At 50.9% G+C, this 15,294-nt stretch overlaps 2 protein-coding genes across 2 annotated transcripts in view; both read left to right on the top strand.

The window, feature by feature from the left end:
* The window catches only part of CFAP61 (cilia and flagella associated protein 61), a 118,803-nt gene that overhangs the window by 100,829 nt on the left and 2,680 nt on the right, over positions 1–15,294 (top strand). Inside the window, exons 25-26 of the mRNA XM_074896560.1 lie at positions 7,360–7,450; positions 10,078–10,249. Coding sequence (XP_074752661.1) covers positions 7,360–7,450; positions 10,078–10,249 — 263 coding nt within the window. The remainder of the gene's footprint in view (positions 1–7,359; positions 7,451–10,077; positions 10,250–15,294) is intronic.
* INSM1 (INSM transcriptional repressor 1) lies at positions 12,003–14,203 on the top strand. Its single transcript, XM_074896695.1, is given in 2 exon segments — positions 12,003–12,066; positions 12,069–14,203. Coding segments are annotated over 2 exon segments (1,452 nt in total). The 3' UTR covers positions 13,457–14,203.

Raw genomic sequence — 15,294 nt, 5'->3', positions numbered from 1 at the left:
CATTAGCACACCATGATTACATTTAAGGGATTCCACCTTGGGCTTTTGTTCATCATGCAGACGGTGAGACTTTTTTTTCTGCAGGGATGAAAAAAAACAGAAAGGAAATGTGGCAGGTAGTGAGCATGGCTGAGAGGGACTAATGCTACTCAGCACACTTTAGAGACTAATTAGAGGAAAATTTGTGTGCTTTTTAAGAAGGGAGAGACAGGATAAGGAGAGAGGAACACATGAAGGGATATCAAAGCACTAACAGCTTTTTTCCTACCAGAATTAAATGCTAACCCCAAGGTGCACTGGTAAAGCTGTACTTACATAGCAAATCAATATAAACGGCAGACCCCTTTAGGTGGCTTTAGATTTCTATTAATGTAGTTCTTAAGGAGCAGCTAACTTGCTAATGAAAAGCGACGTTACTAAGAATCCCCATGTCCAAATTAGTAAGTAAAGGCTAGTCAGCTGAGCCTTACCACATTAATTTGCAGTCGAACCTTGCTGATTCATATTAATAATTATGCAAACCATTATGAATGATTCAACTCTGAATTCATAAACAAGTAATTGTAGAAAAGCAATCATACCAATGCACACCAATGTTGTGCGTCAGATTTAATTTCCTTTTAATTGTTTTTCATAATACATTATGTGTGAAATGGTACTGTGTGAAAAAATGCAATAAACCTTATTTCAAGTTCCACTGTAATTTCCTCATAATAAGAGCAGACGGCAGTGGTTTTGTATCAATTTTAAAGAGCACAGAGTATAGAAAGTTTAAAGAGCAGTTCAGTGATAATCAGCTACACAGTAACTGCTACTATCTAGTAAAGTATCTAATAACACAGAATCTCTCTTGAGGATACTTAGAATAGGAAAGAACTGCAGTATCTCAACGTGAAGCAAGTATTGCTAAGATCTGCTTTCTGATGGTGCCTCCAGGTAACGGCACTTTAATGTAACATTTCCAGGATATTAAAAATGCAGAAAACAGAAATGATTTATCAGTTGTGATGGATAACTGGCATTTGCAAACTGAAGATGCTGACAATCAACACATAGTGTAAACCATGACCCACACCCCCCAAAAGTCAACAGGTCTCTGCAGTTGCCCCAGGGAGGTTTTGGACTGGGGCCAGTGGGATCAGTATTGTCCTCTACAAGGTCTGGATTCAATGGCCATTTTTCTCGAGCAAGAACTGCAAGATCAGTTGTGTTGCACTGTTTTGCTACTGCATCCACAGAAAAAAAAAAAAAACAAAACAAACAGTTCTGTAAACCACAGGTTTTAAACCAGTTGTCTTCCAAAGAAAAGACATTGCATGTTTGGTCATAGTTCTTTTAAAAGTGGTAAAAAAGCACAGGCTTCCTTTCTATGATTTACTTATCAAAAAGTACAAAAGAAACGTCAGCCTATAAATTAGTGAACACTATCATTATTTTGTAAATCTACCCAATGAAGTAAATCACAGATTTGCTGTCCATAGACCATTGATTTGACTAATTACTGGGTCAGAGCAGTAACAGAGAGTCCTAGATTAATAAATTTAACAGGAGTGACTAAAATGCATGGACAAACAGGTGTTCAGTGAGTAAAACTATAGAGCAAGGAGTTAAATAGCTTTCTCGCTATAACGGTGCTGTTGGTTCAACATTTGCTTGATTGTTCAGCAGTTGTAAGTGAATGTTAAGAAATTGCAAACCAGGGAACATTTTATGTTCTTTGTGATTAAGAACAGTGCTTTCAGGTGGTGCTTTATGGGATGTTACACAAATTAGTCTTGCTTTTTACCTACATAAACAAGCTGTCCTTCAGAATTATTGGTCAGATGATATTTACCAGGCAATGCTCAATGGTTTTATTTATATTGTCTTTAAATTTACACTTTATGATTCCTGATCCAGCTATGCAAGGTATATCTGGAAATACTCTCTATCTTTTACTGGAATCACAGTATCTTTGTAGTTAAGAGCCTTAAAAACATCCATATATTATCCCCAAAACAACACATCTCTTTTCCTGACAAGATGGGAGATTTCTTCTTATGTGCACTTGTGTTGGAGAAAAGACTTGCTAATCTGCAAACTGTGTTTGTGAAGTCATGTCAGAATGACCGGTAAATTAAAACTGCATTGCATCCTGACCCTCCGCAGTACCTTCCTCTCCCTGCTCCAGGGAAGTGGGATTCCCTGCTCTTCATAGGCACTCCTGGCATAATTGTTTTATACTTGAGCCCATGTCAGCTGACCAGCTGCTTCCATTTCATCTGTGTTTGTCCTTCTGGTTCAGTTTGTGGTATTTATAATAGCAGCAGCAGCAGCTTTCTTCTTACTGAATAGATAGTAGCAAACCCAAAAAGGAACAAGGTACACTCCAGCAAAAAAGCACACCAGCATTTGGAGTGTTTTTTCCATCATGTGTCAAAAGCACCCATGAGAAACTCAGCTTCCTTAAACTGTCAAAGTCATTCAAGTTTAAAGAATCCAAATGTGTTAAGGAATGAGTGAATATTCTGACGTCTGAGTATTTGAGAACTGATAGAGTATCTTCCAGATGTAGCTGATAGGGCCTGGAGATTTTGCATTTCAAGCATGACATTTCTTCTTAAAAAACCAAATTTAAACCCAGAAAATGGACATCCAGTTTGAAAATTCACCATGTTTTATTACGTGTGGGAAGCTACAGAGATGAAAGGAGAATCTATACTACTTACAGATTAACATGAGATTAAGTTTAGCAATGACTCTGCCTTATAATGTGTACTAAAAAACCACGTGCTGCTCTGTATATGTTTACAGGGCTGCATAATGGAAGATACAACTCTGAGCAGAGTCCCACTGAGTTTATGGGACGTAAGGGAGGTTACTAGGGAATTGTAGACTGCTTTGTGAAGAAATGAATGTGATTTCAAAAGATCTGTATTAACAGTTATTTAGAGACATTTAACAGAAGTTGCAAACAGATTCAAACCGCTTCATAGATTGTCTCAGAGTTCCTGAACTCTTAGCTGTTTCCTCCGAGTTTGTGTGTCAGTGAAGGAGTAGGGATAGCAGAGATTCAAGGAGCTGAATGTGGTTTTGTTATTGTTTCCATAAAAGCTTTGAGTAGCGAAAGAACATCTACAGACACAGTGTACTCAAAATTTGTAGCCAATAATGCACCAGTAGTCTGCAGGGGGATTTTTTTCAAACGCATTGCCACAAGGAAAAGGAATGGGTGCCCACCTGCCCTCTGAACTATTAAAGAGCCCCCACCTTGTCCCGGTCTCACAGCAGAGAGAAGTCCCCGGGAGCACAGGTGAGGGAACAGCCAGTGCCGGCTGCTTAGGGACGCAGTCTAAATTCCCTTAACTGGATTCTGCGCTACAGCATGGCTTTCTCGACGTGCACACTCGCTCTGGTAATTTGATAAACTCACCTGCAGGGAGGGATTATTCCACATAGTTTAATGAGCCATCAGGTCTGCATTCCCAGGGCATAAGGTGTGCCCACAGGCCTGTCCACAGTGGCAGCAGTTATCTCTGCTGTCATCAGGCTCATGGAAACAGCAAGAAAAGAATGGAAGTAATTAAAAACATATTACAATTTTCATATTAAAAAGAAAACCGCTATTTTTCAGGCTGTAATAATGAGATTTACTTTCATGTTAAGAGGAATGAGAAAATCAAACCTTTTTTAAAAATTGGTTTCTGGGGTTTTTTGTCATGCCGAATACATTCATAGTACTGCTTTCAGTTTCTCTTTCCACCAATGAATTTTTTTGGGGAGAGGATCTCAGCTGAGATTTTCCAAGAAAAGCACCCAATATGAAATGCATAAAGACAAAATCAGCAACGGTCCTCAGAATCCCATCTTTAATAGTGTAAGTGGAAATTATAGAAGCTTTGCTTTGCTTTGCTTTGTTTTCATGAAGGGAAGTCCAACTTGCAGAAGTTTGGAAAACATTGCAATGGTGTGATAAAACTGGTCTGTATATTACAGTTACGCCAAGCTTGCAAATGAAAAACGAGATTACGTCTACCAGAGTAGATAAGATCACTCTACAGACCTGGCCTTCACCTTTCTGCCATTACTTTCTTGTCATGGGATTTAAAATTATTTATAAATACTTCTAATTATTTTTTTTAACTTTGTATCTTTTGTTTTGTTTTTATATGAACCAAGTATGTTATTCTGAATGTTTTTCATTAAATTTTTTAAGATTTTCTGGCTGTCAGTGATACATCTGGTGCTGTTAGTCCTGACTGAGGCGGCAGAAATGCTGCTGGAGGTCAGGGTCGGGGGTCCTGGCTGCCTCTGCTTTAGTGTGCCAGGATACACCACAGACGTACGGCAGTGTCAGAATTAGCTTTCACAGAGGCAGAGGCCTTGTTCTCCAAAAGCAGTGTGTGGTTGCAAATCAAACGGAAGATAAATACAGAAAGCTCTCAGAAAGCCATGAGCATGCATACACCATTTTTGCTTGCTAGCAGTGGCCAACTTTGTCCATTTTATTGTATCTCTTGAAAAGGGAAGGATTCCATGTCTTTTGTACAGGACACCACTAAATATTTTCCTCCTTCTCTTTCATCTAATGTAGGCTACACATCACAAATGGGGCAGAACAGACTTTAAATATTGTTTGTCAGTGAAAGGCGAGACCAGCTTCCTAGCAACAAAAAGGATGTTGCTTATTGTCTTCAAAAGGAGACCATTTCATCCCATCTCGTTACAAATGCCTTCCCATGATAGCTTCTGTTGATATAAAAGTCTGCCAGCAGGGGATCCCCATTAGGAAGTGACCAAGTTTGAAAACCCGTTATGCTCCTGGCAAACATTGTCATCTTGTACATATTTAGCCTGATCACTCTGGCAGGTTATGAAAGACTAAATGGTGCAAACACATGTGGCAGATGCCGTTCTCATGATAGTTGAGGAGCCTTTGAGCCTCTGTTGGTAGCATGCCAGCTTCATCTTGTATACTGAAGAGCATTATACTTTTAAGCCTTCTACAGCTTGCCCTGAGGGACTGCTGCTGAAGTGGTAATAAAATTCAGAATGAGCCTCAGAAAGTCAACTTGTTGGTTTGGCTTCAAATGGGTTTTTTCATTATTAAACTTCCCTTTAGCAGCCATATGTAGATCTGCTTTCTCAAAAATGCCATGTGCCCCTTTAGAAAGGTGATTCTAACTGAGGAGATAAATAGATAAAAACACAGAGCCAGTTGAATTGTTTCTGTGAAGCATATCTTTAAATTGCCTTTGGTGGTTACATTTCTTCAGGTGAAGGGAAGTAAAGGAAATCTGGGAGTAAGTGTTGTTTACTTGTAGCTCCTCTTGGCAGCCTATCTAGAAAATACAGACATGACATTCTCCATTCCCAAAAAAAGCACATTTTATTTGCATCAAATATTGTAAACTGGGTGACACATTGCAGGTTTTGAGCTCCAAATCTGTGAATATTGACAGGAGCAGTTATGGACTGAGCTGGTAAGAGCAGCGGTAATGTATGGCACCCCTGAAACTTTTCATAAAGAATATTTAACGTAACATCTTAGTGAGGTAGGTGAACAACTTAACGAAGGTAAGGCAGTTGGAAGATGTGCCTCAATCAAGAGGTGAAATCACCTTATCAGGGTTAGAATTAAAATTATGATGCCAGCTTGAAAACAGAATGTTTGGCCAGTGGAACATGGTTTTTAGCAGGGCACATCAGTAAAATTAGAGAGTCTTTAATTATCTTAATGTATTATTGCATAACACCCCCCTTTTCCCTGCTTTGCTATCTAATGTCAACATTGAGTTAAAGGTTTGTGTTGGGTGGGGTTTTTCTGCTGAAATTGAAGGGTTTTGAAATATCTGGGGGATATCTGGTTCTTCTCTGGCTCCCTGCACACATTATAGGTATATAATTACTTAAATAAAGGTACTTGAAGCTGAGCACATCTTTTCTAACATTTCATATCTGAATGAATAGGTAGTGTCAGTCGTGGTAACATGCTACCAGACACTCCTAGGCTGGGCAGCACTTACCATAGCAAGAACACAGTATTTGTAATAGCATCAATAAATATTTATACTGTGAAAACATCTACCCGAGAGAGCCCCACTGTGCTGGACACTGTGCAAGTCTAGGAGAGGCAGCTCTGGCCAGCCTATGATACAAAGAGAAACACAGATGAAGCAGCACAGTGGGAAGTGGTGAGAGAGCTTATGATGGGATGAACACGTGAAAAAAACAGCAAAGTTCTGCCAGGTGCACAAAGTGTTCTTAATTGTGCAGGGCATTAGTGAGAGCTGAAGTTTCATTCAAGGAGTGGAGGGGGGGTAAATCCTGCCATTTGACAGTAATGAAAAAAAAACCCCTTCTGTGAAAAGGAAAGCACACATTAGTTTTCTGTAGACAGATCTGTCAGAATTGTTAAACTTGTGTAGCACCTTTTGTTTTATCCAGATGTTCATTTAAAGACCACACAACTGAATCAAGCGATAGCACACGCGTTGACAGCGGTGCCAAGCATGCTGCTGCCACTCCACAAAGAAGAGAACGCAGTGATCGCAGCCATGCAAACGCACCCATCTTAAAACTTCCTGGGTGACCCTGCTGACGTCTGTTCAGTCATTATTGGGATGAATGCGGTGCCCCTCCTGACTCCAGTTAACAAGAGTTACACACAGAGCATCTCACTGAAGCTCTAAAAATTATTTTTCATTATAGAGGAAAGAGAAATAAATCACAGCTTTGTAATCTAGCTGCCTCCAATTATATTTACAGCCTTGAGGTTCTACATCGAGTCATGTCCTCTCCATCCTTTTACTCCTTTTTCACAAAAGAATGCTGTCATGAATGCTGTCACTTAAAGAAAAAGTTACAAGAGCTTCCTCCTAGAATAGGCTCAATTTAGCTTCAGCGTACTAGTGCAAAGAACATATTGCAACACTGTGGTGGCCTGTTTTTCTGGCCTTTATTAATCCAGAAACCTTAATGATGAACAACATTTGTGTCATTGTCTACACAAATTTAATTTGTTTATGCAGCAGTTCAGTTAATCCTGCAATCTGCTTTTCTCAAATGAGGACAGATAATGGAGACACCGTTCTTTACAGGTCTTCAGGCTTTTAAATTCTGATAAAATCAGGATTCTTCACTGGGTCTTGCCACAGCTCTGAATTAAGCCACTTTAAATGTAATTACTGAAGCTGGCTGTACATCAGGAACATCCATTAAAAGAATTGATTGACCATGCTGTTACGGGAGGCATTTCATGAACAAACGATCATGATGGGTCCAGAACTGTAATTTATAAAGGCAAAAAAACAGGTAAATACTTTATTAGTCGTTAATGAGAGGTTCACAAGATAACTGAATTTCTTCTTTTTTAACCAGCTACTTCAGGGAACCTTGGTCCATGGCCATCTATCACGATCGGTTTATTGATCTCAAGAAGGAGCTGCGCCAAATCCTGATGTCGGAACAGGTAAGAAAAATGACTGGCCGAGTGCGTTTTATTATTTAGGCAATTTGTTAGTGTTGTTCACTTTGGTTTCTGCTCCCATCTTTCTTCTAAAGCTTTATGTTTCTGCTTAGCTATTTCCTCTGGGAAACCTGAGCAGATCCTGTACCTCACAGAGGGGGTTCACCAAGTGCAGCGTATTGTTCAGTTTCATTATTTGGGCATGTTGTGAAATATGCCGGTAGAACTTTTAAGTTGCTTTGTTTTCCTTCACAGCATTTTTGCATTATACGTGCAGTTTAGTAGAAATACCCAGCAGAATCTGGAGGCTTATTTGTTCGGTTATCCCCTGTTTTTATTAATGTTAACATTAATATTAATATGAATATGCTACAGGCCATCCTAAACCTGTTTCAGCTGAACCTATGAGAGGTAGTTTTTTCAACACCTACAGGGAATAGCTTTTGTAGCTGAAAGAGCGAAAGCAACTGGCTTCGTCAGTGATGAGTGGATTTCCTGAATAAGGATGAAATGAAAATGTTTGCTAATGCTGTTTGCAGCTTTGGCCTTAGTACCGTAGATGGAGGCATAATGTCTCAGCAGCCTGTAACTTTGCCTGCTCAAAATCCAAAGTCCACTGTGCTCCACAAAAAGAATTGCTAACTGCAGATTTCCAACAGCCCCAAGAACTGCCTCCTCCACCCCCTGATGAATTTCTGGCAGATCTCAAACGTAATTTGCCGTCTGGATCTCAATACTTCCAACCCTCTACTTGGGACCAATTTACCCTCTCTCTCATGGCAGCTTTTGCTTTTGTTTCATGCAGTGGAGTTCCGTGTGATGGCAGTATTTTTTAAGTATTTGCTCATGGAGCTTTTAACTGTGCAGAAAACAAACAAATGACTGTAAATGGAGGCAGGTCGGCAAAAGGAAGGGACGTTGTGTAGACTGTAGCCCACCCATTTCCGTGGCCCAAACTGGCGTGCTGTCCTATGTCACAGCTGTAACCACACACACGCTCGACCCCTGCATCCTCCCAGAAGGGCCAGATGCAATTTTCCTCCTATTGTCACGATACAGAAAGTGCCTCTGTGCAGGTCTATTTTAGATTCTTGTGGAAGACATTTATGAAAGAACACAAAATGAAATTCTGTGCAGAATGGGAAGCCTGATGAGAAGTGCTTTTCTTGCCATCGTTCAACCACATTTCACATGCTGAAAGTGAGAACAACTTCAGAGAAAGCAAATTGGCATCCTACAAATTAAAGACTGGCTTGCCTTACCCTTTTCTTGTTGCAGTAGTCCTGACACACAAAAATAGCCTCACTGAATGGACTGAAAGCACCTCTGTGAGTCAGAATTGCTTACATGAACACAGATGACAGTATCTGCATCTGAATGCAAATTTGTCTTTACTTTTTGTATTTTTATTTGGATTTTCTTCATGGTGATTTTAACTATATTTACTAAATGTCGCATTTATATGTGACGCCATCCTTGGGTGTCGCTTCAAGGCACGTTGCTAAATACACAGTAGGTACCATGCCCTTATAGAACAGATCTTAAATGCCTCAGGACTGGCTGTATTTCTGTGCGGAGCAGGAGACCTTACTGTCTTTGCTTCCTGTTGCTCATATTCTAGCTCACTTCAGCGTGCAGATAAACTAGTAATGAAGTGTAAAAAATGAGGGAAAAATACACCTTTGACAGAGACGTTTTAAGAACCGTGAATGTAAATACACAGAAGTCAGACATTTCTGGTTAGTTTCCACAGAAACTGGGAATGAGTCTCATGCACTTAGGTATAATATTGTGTTCACTAGTAGTAAGTAATATATGCATAGGCAAGCCAGTTATAGCAGGCACACAAGGACCGTGTTTTTAGTCTGTGTATTGAAAGGGTCACCCCAACACTGCACTCAGTGCACGCGTGACTCTTACTTGGGATGCTCCTGCCTGTCGCTGGAAGCCGAGCGGTGGCACGGGCAATGTTTACCCTTTCACAGGATCACAAACATGTGTTTATTTCAACATGCAGAGCTCCAGCTATGCAAACATGCAGATGGCGGGGCTGGGTTTTTGCACCTACATCAGCTGTTGAAGTATTACAGCAAACTGAGGGCACACATGTGCAGCGCGAGATTTTCTAGAAAAGGCACTTGTCCTCAGTAAGAAATAATGGTCTGATTCTCAAATCGCAGCTGGGCTTGCTCTGAGAAGTCAGCTAAAAGCTGCCAGTAAATGAGGCGGCAGGGGGCATGTCCCCCAGTGAGGGCCAGGAGCCCGTCGGGCAAGGCCGTGGCGGACAAGGTCGGGCACCACCGCAGCTTCTCGCCCATGAAGACGTTGGTTCAGTTCCGTGCCAGCCTTGCTTCGGCGGCCGTGGGCAAGGCGGGTCCTTTGACAGGGACTAAAACCCAGCAGCGCTAGCCACCAGGCCTGCGGCCCTGGCCACCGCGCTCCCGGGTGGACGCACCCGGTGAAGTGGGAAACCGGTGTGCCTGGTGCCAGCCGTGCTCCGCACCCTCCCGCTGCCACGCGCGCCTCGGCCCCAACACGTTTTCACGAAGTTTTCGGTCCCGGCCGTCGTCACCCTTTGCGTCTCGGGGACGCCTCCCGGGGCCCCACCGGCTGACGGCTCTACCTTGCAGGTGCCCGGGCTGCCGCCCGCCGCCGAGCCCCCCGCGGAGGACGAGGAGGAGCAGAGCCCCTGCCCGTCGCTGCTGCGGGAGCCCATCCTCCGCTACCTGCGCCGCCACCGCGCCCACCTGCCCCTGTACGCCCCGGCCAGGACCGCCGGCACCGGGCCCCCGCCGGCGGCAGGTGAGAGGGGGGGAGCGGGGGGTGGTATGTCTCGGTGTGCAGCCCGGTCGGGGGGGCGCGGGGGGGCCGGCGGCGCGTGCCCGGCAGGCCCGCAGCTGTATGCTAATACCCATCGGGCCGCCCCGCCCCGCCGCACGCCGGTCCCACCGGGCGGCGGGGGGGGGCTGCGCGGGCAGGGCGGCCCCCCTACCCCCTTCCCCCCCGCCCCGCACTGCGGCCCGGCCCGGCCCGGCCCGCTCCGCTGACGGGGTGCCCGGGCGAGCGGTGGTCCCCGGTGCTCCCCCCCTCCCTCCACCCCCCCGGCCCGGGCTCCGCGCGCCCCTTTGTGCCGCCCGCCGCGAGGGTCGCGCAGCTTTATGCTAATGAGCCACACAAAGGCGGCGAGCGGGGCCGCGCTACGGGGGGGGGGGGGGGCGCCGCTCGCTCGCGTGCCGCCCGCGTGCCCCGCCGCCCCCCACAAAGGCGCGCGGGACCGGGGGGGGTTAACGGGGGGGTGAGGAGCGGGGTGGGGGGGGCGATGCTGCCCGCACACACCCCCGGGGCCGGCCGGCTGCTCGCAGCGGGGGGCGACCCGCTCCCCCCAGCCCCCGCGCGCCGTGCCGCCACCTGCGACGCGCGGACACCACCCCCCCCCACCCCCCCCCCCGCCGCGTGCCACGGCGCGGAGCTCCCCGCGCAAATTCCCGCGTTGGCCGGGACGCGGACAAAGGGGTTATGGGGGTGCGCGGCCGCGGCCCGGTGCTCGCCCCGCAGCGGCTGCACCTGTCGGGTACCGACCGGCCGGCGGGACCGGCACTGCCGTTGCCCCCTCGTACCCCCGGGAGCGGGGGCCGAGTCCCTCCCCGCTCGTCCTCTCGGCACGTCCGTCCGGTGCCGCTTTTATATCGCGGCGGTGTCCGCCGCCGGCCAGCCTCTTCGCCTCGCACCGGGCGCGTAGCGTTTCGGACAAAAACCCGGGAGCCGCGCCAGTGCCGCCGTCCGCATCCCCGCGGGAGGGCGGGAAGCGCAGCCGGGCGGCCCGGGGGTGCTGTAGCTCCTAGTCCCCGCGGCGGCGGCCCGCGCGGAGAGCGCCCCGCGTAACAGGTTACCGCCGGTGGGGCCTCCTGGCCGCGCTCCCGTTCCCGCCCGGCCCCTCGACTGCGCGGGGTTCGTCTCCCCCACAGCGGTGGCGGGCAGGCGCCGTCTTTATTCCTCCCCGCTCGATCAGACCCTTCGCGTGGCACCGGATGGCGGACAAAACCCACCCGCCGCCCCGGCTCCCTCCCGACGGCGGGCCCTCCCGGCGGGCAGCCTCCGCGCCGCCGGCTCCCGCCACAAAAGCGACTTCCTCCTCCTCCTGCGCCCAGTTTCCTTCTCCCCGCAGCCCCCGTGCCGCCCGCCCGCCCAGTGCCGGACTGTCCTCGGGGACCGGGGGCTGGTGCTGCCGCGGCCCAGGCCTCAAACAACGGAGGGGACGTCTCCGCGCGCGAGGCGCGGAGCTCCCGCCGCCCGCCCGCCCTCGTCCGCCGGTCCCGGCACCGGCGGGGGCGGCAGCGCCCGCCCCGGGGCGGCACACAAAGGCGCGCGTGCCGGGCCGGGGCCGGGCGGCGGCGCGGGCCGCGGAGCGTGCCGGGGGGCGGGGCCGGGCGTGTGCCGCCGCCGCCGGGGGCCGCGCGCGCGGGCGGGCGGGGGCTCAGGTGCACCCGCTCCGCCCGCCGCCGCCGCCCGCCGCGGCGCCGCTGATTGGCCCGTCCCGCCGCCGCCGGCCCGAACAATGGCCCCGGCCCGCTTAAAGGCGGCGGCGGCCGCGCCGCGGGCAGAGCGAGCAGCGTGTGCCGCGGCCGCCGCCGGCGCGGAGGCGGCGCGAAGATGCCCCGGGGCTTCCTGGTGAAGCGCAGCCGGCGGCCCACGCCCGTCTCCTACCGGGCGCGCTGCTGCCGCGAGGCCGCCGGCCCGCCGCTCCCCGCCGCCGGCGGCAGCGCCCCGCCGCCCGCCTGCCCCGCCGCCCCACCGCCGCCCCCGCCGCGGGACTCGCCGCTGGTGCCGGTGCCGTTCGGGACGCCCGATGCCGCCGTGCAGGCGCTGTACAGCCCGACGCGGCCCGTCAGCAGGGACAAGTACCTGGAGCGCGGCTTCAGCCTGGGCTCGCCCGTCTCGGCCGAGTCCTTCCCCACCCCGGCCGTGCCCGGCACCATGGACCCGCTCCTCTTCGCCCCGGCCGAGCTCAAGCTCTGGGCCGCCGCCGGCCACCCCGCCGAGCCGCCCGCCGCCCACCCGGCCGGCGCCGGTCCCGGCGGAGCCCCCGCGCCGCCCGCCCCGGCCGCGCCGCCCGCCCCGGGCCGCCCGCCGCCCGCCAAGCGCCCGCCGGGCGCCGCCGAGCCCGGCCGGCAGAAGGCCCCGTCGGGCAAGAAGGCGAAGGCGATCCGCAAGCTGACCTTCGAGGACGAGGTGACCACGTCGCCCGTGCTGGGGCTGCGCATCAAGGAGGGCCCGGTGGAGGCGCCGGCCAAGGCGCGGGGGGGCTGCGCCCGGCCGCTGGGCGAGTTCATCTGCCAGCTCTGCAAGGAGGAGTACGGGGACCCCTTCGCGCTGGCGCAGCACCGCTGCTCCCGCATCGTGCGGGTGGAGTACCGCTGCCCCGAGTGCGACAAGGTCTTCTCCTGCCCCGCCAACCTCGCTTCCCACCGCCGCTGGCACAAGCCGCGCCCGCCCGCCGCCAAGGGCGGCCCCGAGACGGGCCGGGCGCCGCCGGAGGAGCCGCCGAAGGAAGCGGCCGGCGGCAGCGGCAGCGAGCGGGACACGCCGAGCCCCGGCGGCGCCTCGGAGGCGGGCTCCGAGGAGGGGCTCTTCGAGTGCCCCCGCTGCGCCAAGCGGTTCCGCCGGCAGGCCTACCTGCGCAAGCACCTGCTGGGCCACCCGGCCCCGGCCCCGGGAGCCGCCCCGGCGCCCCCCGCCGCCGCCGCCGCCCCGGAGCCCGCCGCCGAGGAGCCGCCCGCCCCGCCGCCCGCCGAGTGCCGCCTCTGCCCCGTCTGCGGGGAGACCTTCCCCAGCAAGAGCAGCCAGGAGAGGCACCTCCGCCTCCTCCACGCCGCCCAGGTCTTCCCCTGCAAGTACTGCCCGGCCACCTTCTACAGCTCGCCCGGCCTCACCCGGCACATCAACAAGTGCCACCCCTCCGAGAACCGGCAGGTCATCCTGCTCCAGGTGCCGCTGCGCCCCGCCTGCTAGAGCCGCCCGTGCCTTCCCGGGGCCCGGCCCCGCTCCCCGCCGGGCCCGGCCCCGCTCCCGCTCCCCGGCCCAGCGCGTCCCGCGGGCTGCGCTTTGGACTCGCCACACGATTAGCTTTAATATGGCTTGTGAACTGCTGGAATCTGGCTTTACATTTACCTTTCCGGGGTCTTTTTTTTGGTTTTGTTTTTCTCCCTGTTCGTTCGTTTCGGTTTTTATAAATGTGAACAGATCAAACCACTTGAGGAGAGATGAGAATTTCCTTTAGTATAGCCACAAATGCCTTGACTCTGCTGTTGATGGTCTTCAGAAATGCTGTAGAAACTGCCTTAACTGTGACACGCCAACTTTCTGGTTTTGTTCGTTTTGCCCTTACTAAGGTAGCTCATGAGTTGACTATCTGTATATGTTGGTTTGAGTAATTATGTTATTTATTCGTTATTTATTTATATTAATTATGAAGATTGATATTATTTGATCGCAGATACTCTAATGCGCTTTTTTTGTCTCCCCTGCCTGCCATTTCACTGTGCGTTTTAGAAGATCTTTTTTTTTCTAAAGGGATCTGCTAAAAAGGTTTTAACTTTTATACCTAGAATAACACACGATCTTAACCATTTTATTCTGTGCAACTGACAGCTCTTACTTTTAGATGCAATCTCTTTTTCTACACACATTATTTTCTTAACTGTTAGCTATTTATAGAGTGCTTCGATAGAACTGTTTCAACTGTATAATTATTTACTATTCAAATAAAATATTTTCAAATTCAAGCGTGCCCCTGCTGCCTCCTGCTTCTCCCTGCCGGACTGGCCCTGGGGGGCTCGGGGAGGGGGGACGACACACCTGGGGGCTGGGGCCAGGCTCTGGGCTTCAGCTGGCAGGGTGCCTCGCTGGGCACCAGCCTGCTCTGTACCTTTGGATGAGATTAATTAGAAGGGAATTAAAGTAGGGAGAAGAGCAGGGCAAGGTGTGTGTCTGCTCCTGGGGGAAGGCTGTCCCACGCCGCGGGCACTGGCTGTGGGCTGGAGCTGGAGCCCTGCTCTGTGCCTTCCCTGCAGGGTGTTGCAGGGAAAACAAGGAGGGGGGGGAGCGCCTTTGAAGGGAAAGTGGAAAACTTGGAGGAAATCCTCGCCCGTGAGAGAATGTGCTGCTTGATTGGGTGGCTTTCCCTTGCGCTCGCCACTCTGAGCTGGGGTTAGGGTGCTCCATAGAAAAGCCGCGTCCTATTTTCACTGTGAACTGTGGAGGCTGGTGTGAGGAAGGTGAAGCTTTTACGTTCTTCATTTCAAGGTTAGAGCTTGATCCTGTCTGGTCCCACTCTGCCCTGTTGTGGGATTTCTGCAGTATCCTTCAGTAGCGACAGGTTTTTGGCAAGCCAGGTGTGCTAGGACTCCCCTCTGGAAAGGGGGAAGATGCCAATGCATGAAAAAACTCACGGGGCAGTGAGTGGGGCGAAGCGCCCTGGTTCACCCCATGAAGGGGGCAGTGGCTGTGTCCCACAGCTTGCGTCTGCATGTGGGAATTGCACGGGTTTGATCAAAAAGCAGTTTCTTAATATTTTTAGTGAAAATTGTTTTAATATCAAGTGTAAGTGAGGAGGAGGTATGCAGGGTCAATGAAACCCCTTCTCAGGTGTCGCAGTGCAGCTGTGCCATCTCTCCCTCTGCCCTCAGGAGAAGCCCCGGAGCCAGCCTCATGGCATGCAGATCCGCTTGGCAACCCCGAATGCACATACCTTGTCCCGTAATGGCATGTTAAGGGCCGAGCCTGGGCTAAGAGGTCTCGGTGTGGGTGTTTTGGCACTCTCTGTCTTGGGGACGATAATGCCTTTGAGA

Source organism: Athene noctua, chromosome 1 (genome assembly GCF_965140245.1).
Source record: "Athene noctua chromosome 1, bAthNoc1.hap1.1, whole genome shotgun sequence".
NCBI lineage: Eukaryota > Metazoa > Chordata > Aves > Strigiformes > Strigidae > Athene > Athene noctua.
Note: the sequence above shows the minus strand (reverse complement) of the source record. Positions and strands in the feature narration are given on the sequence as shown.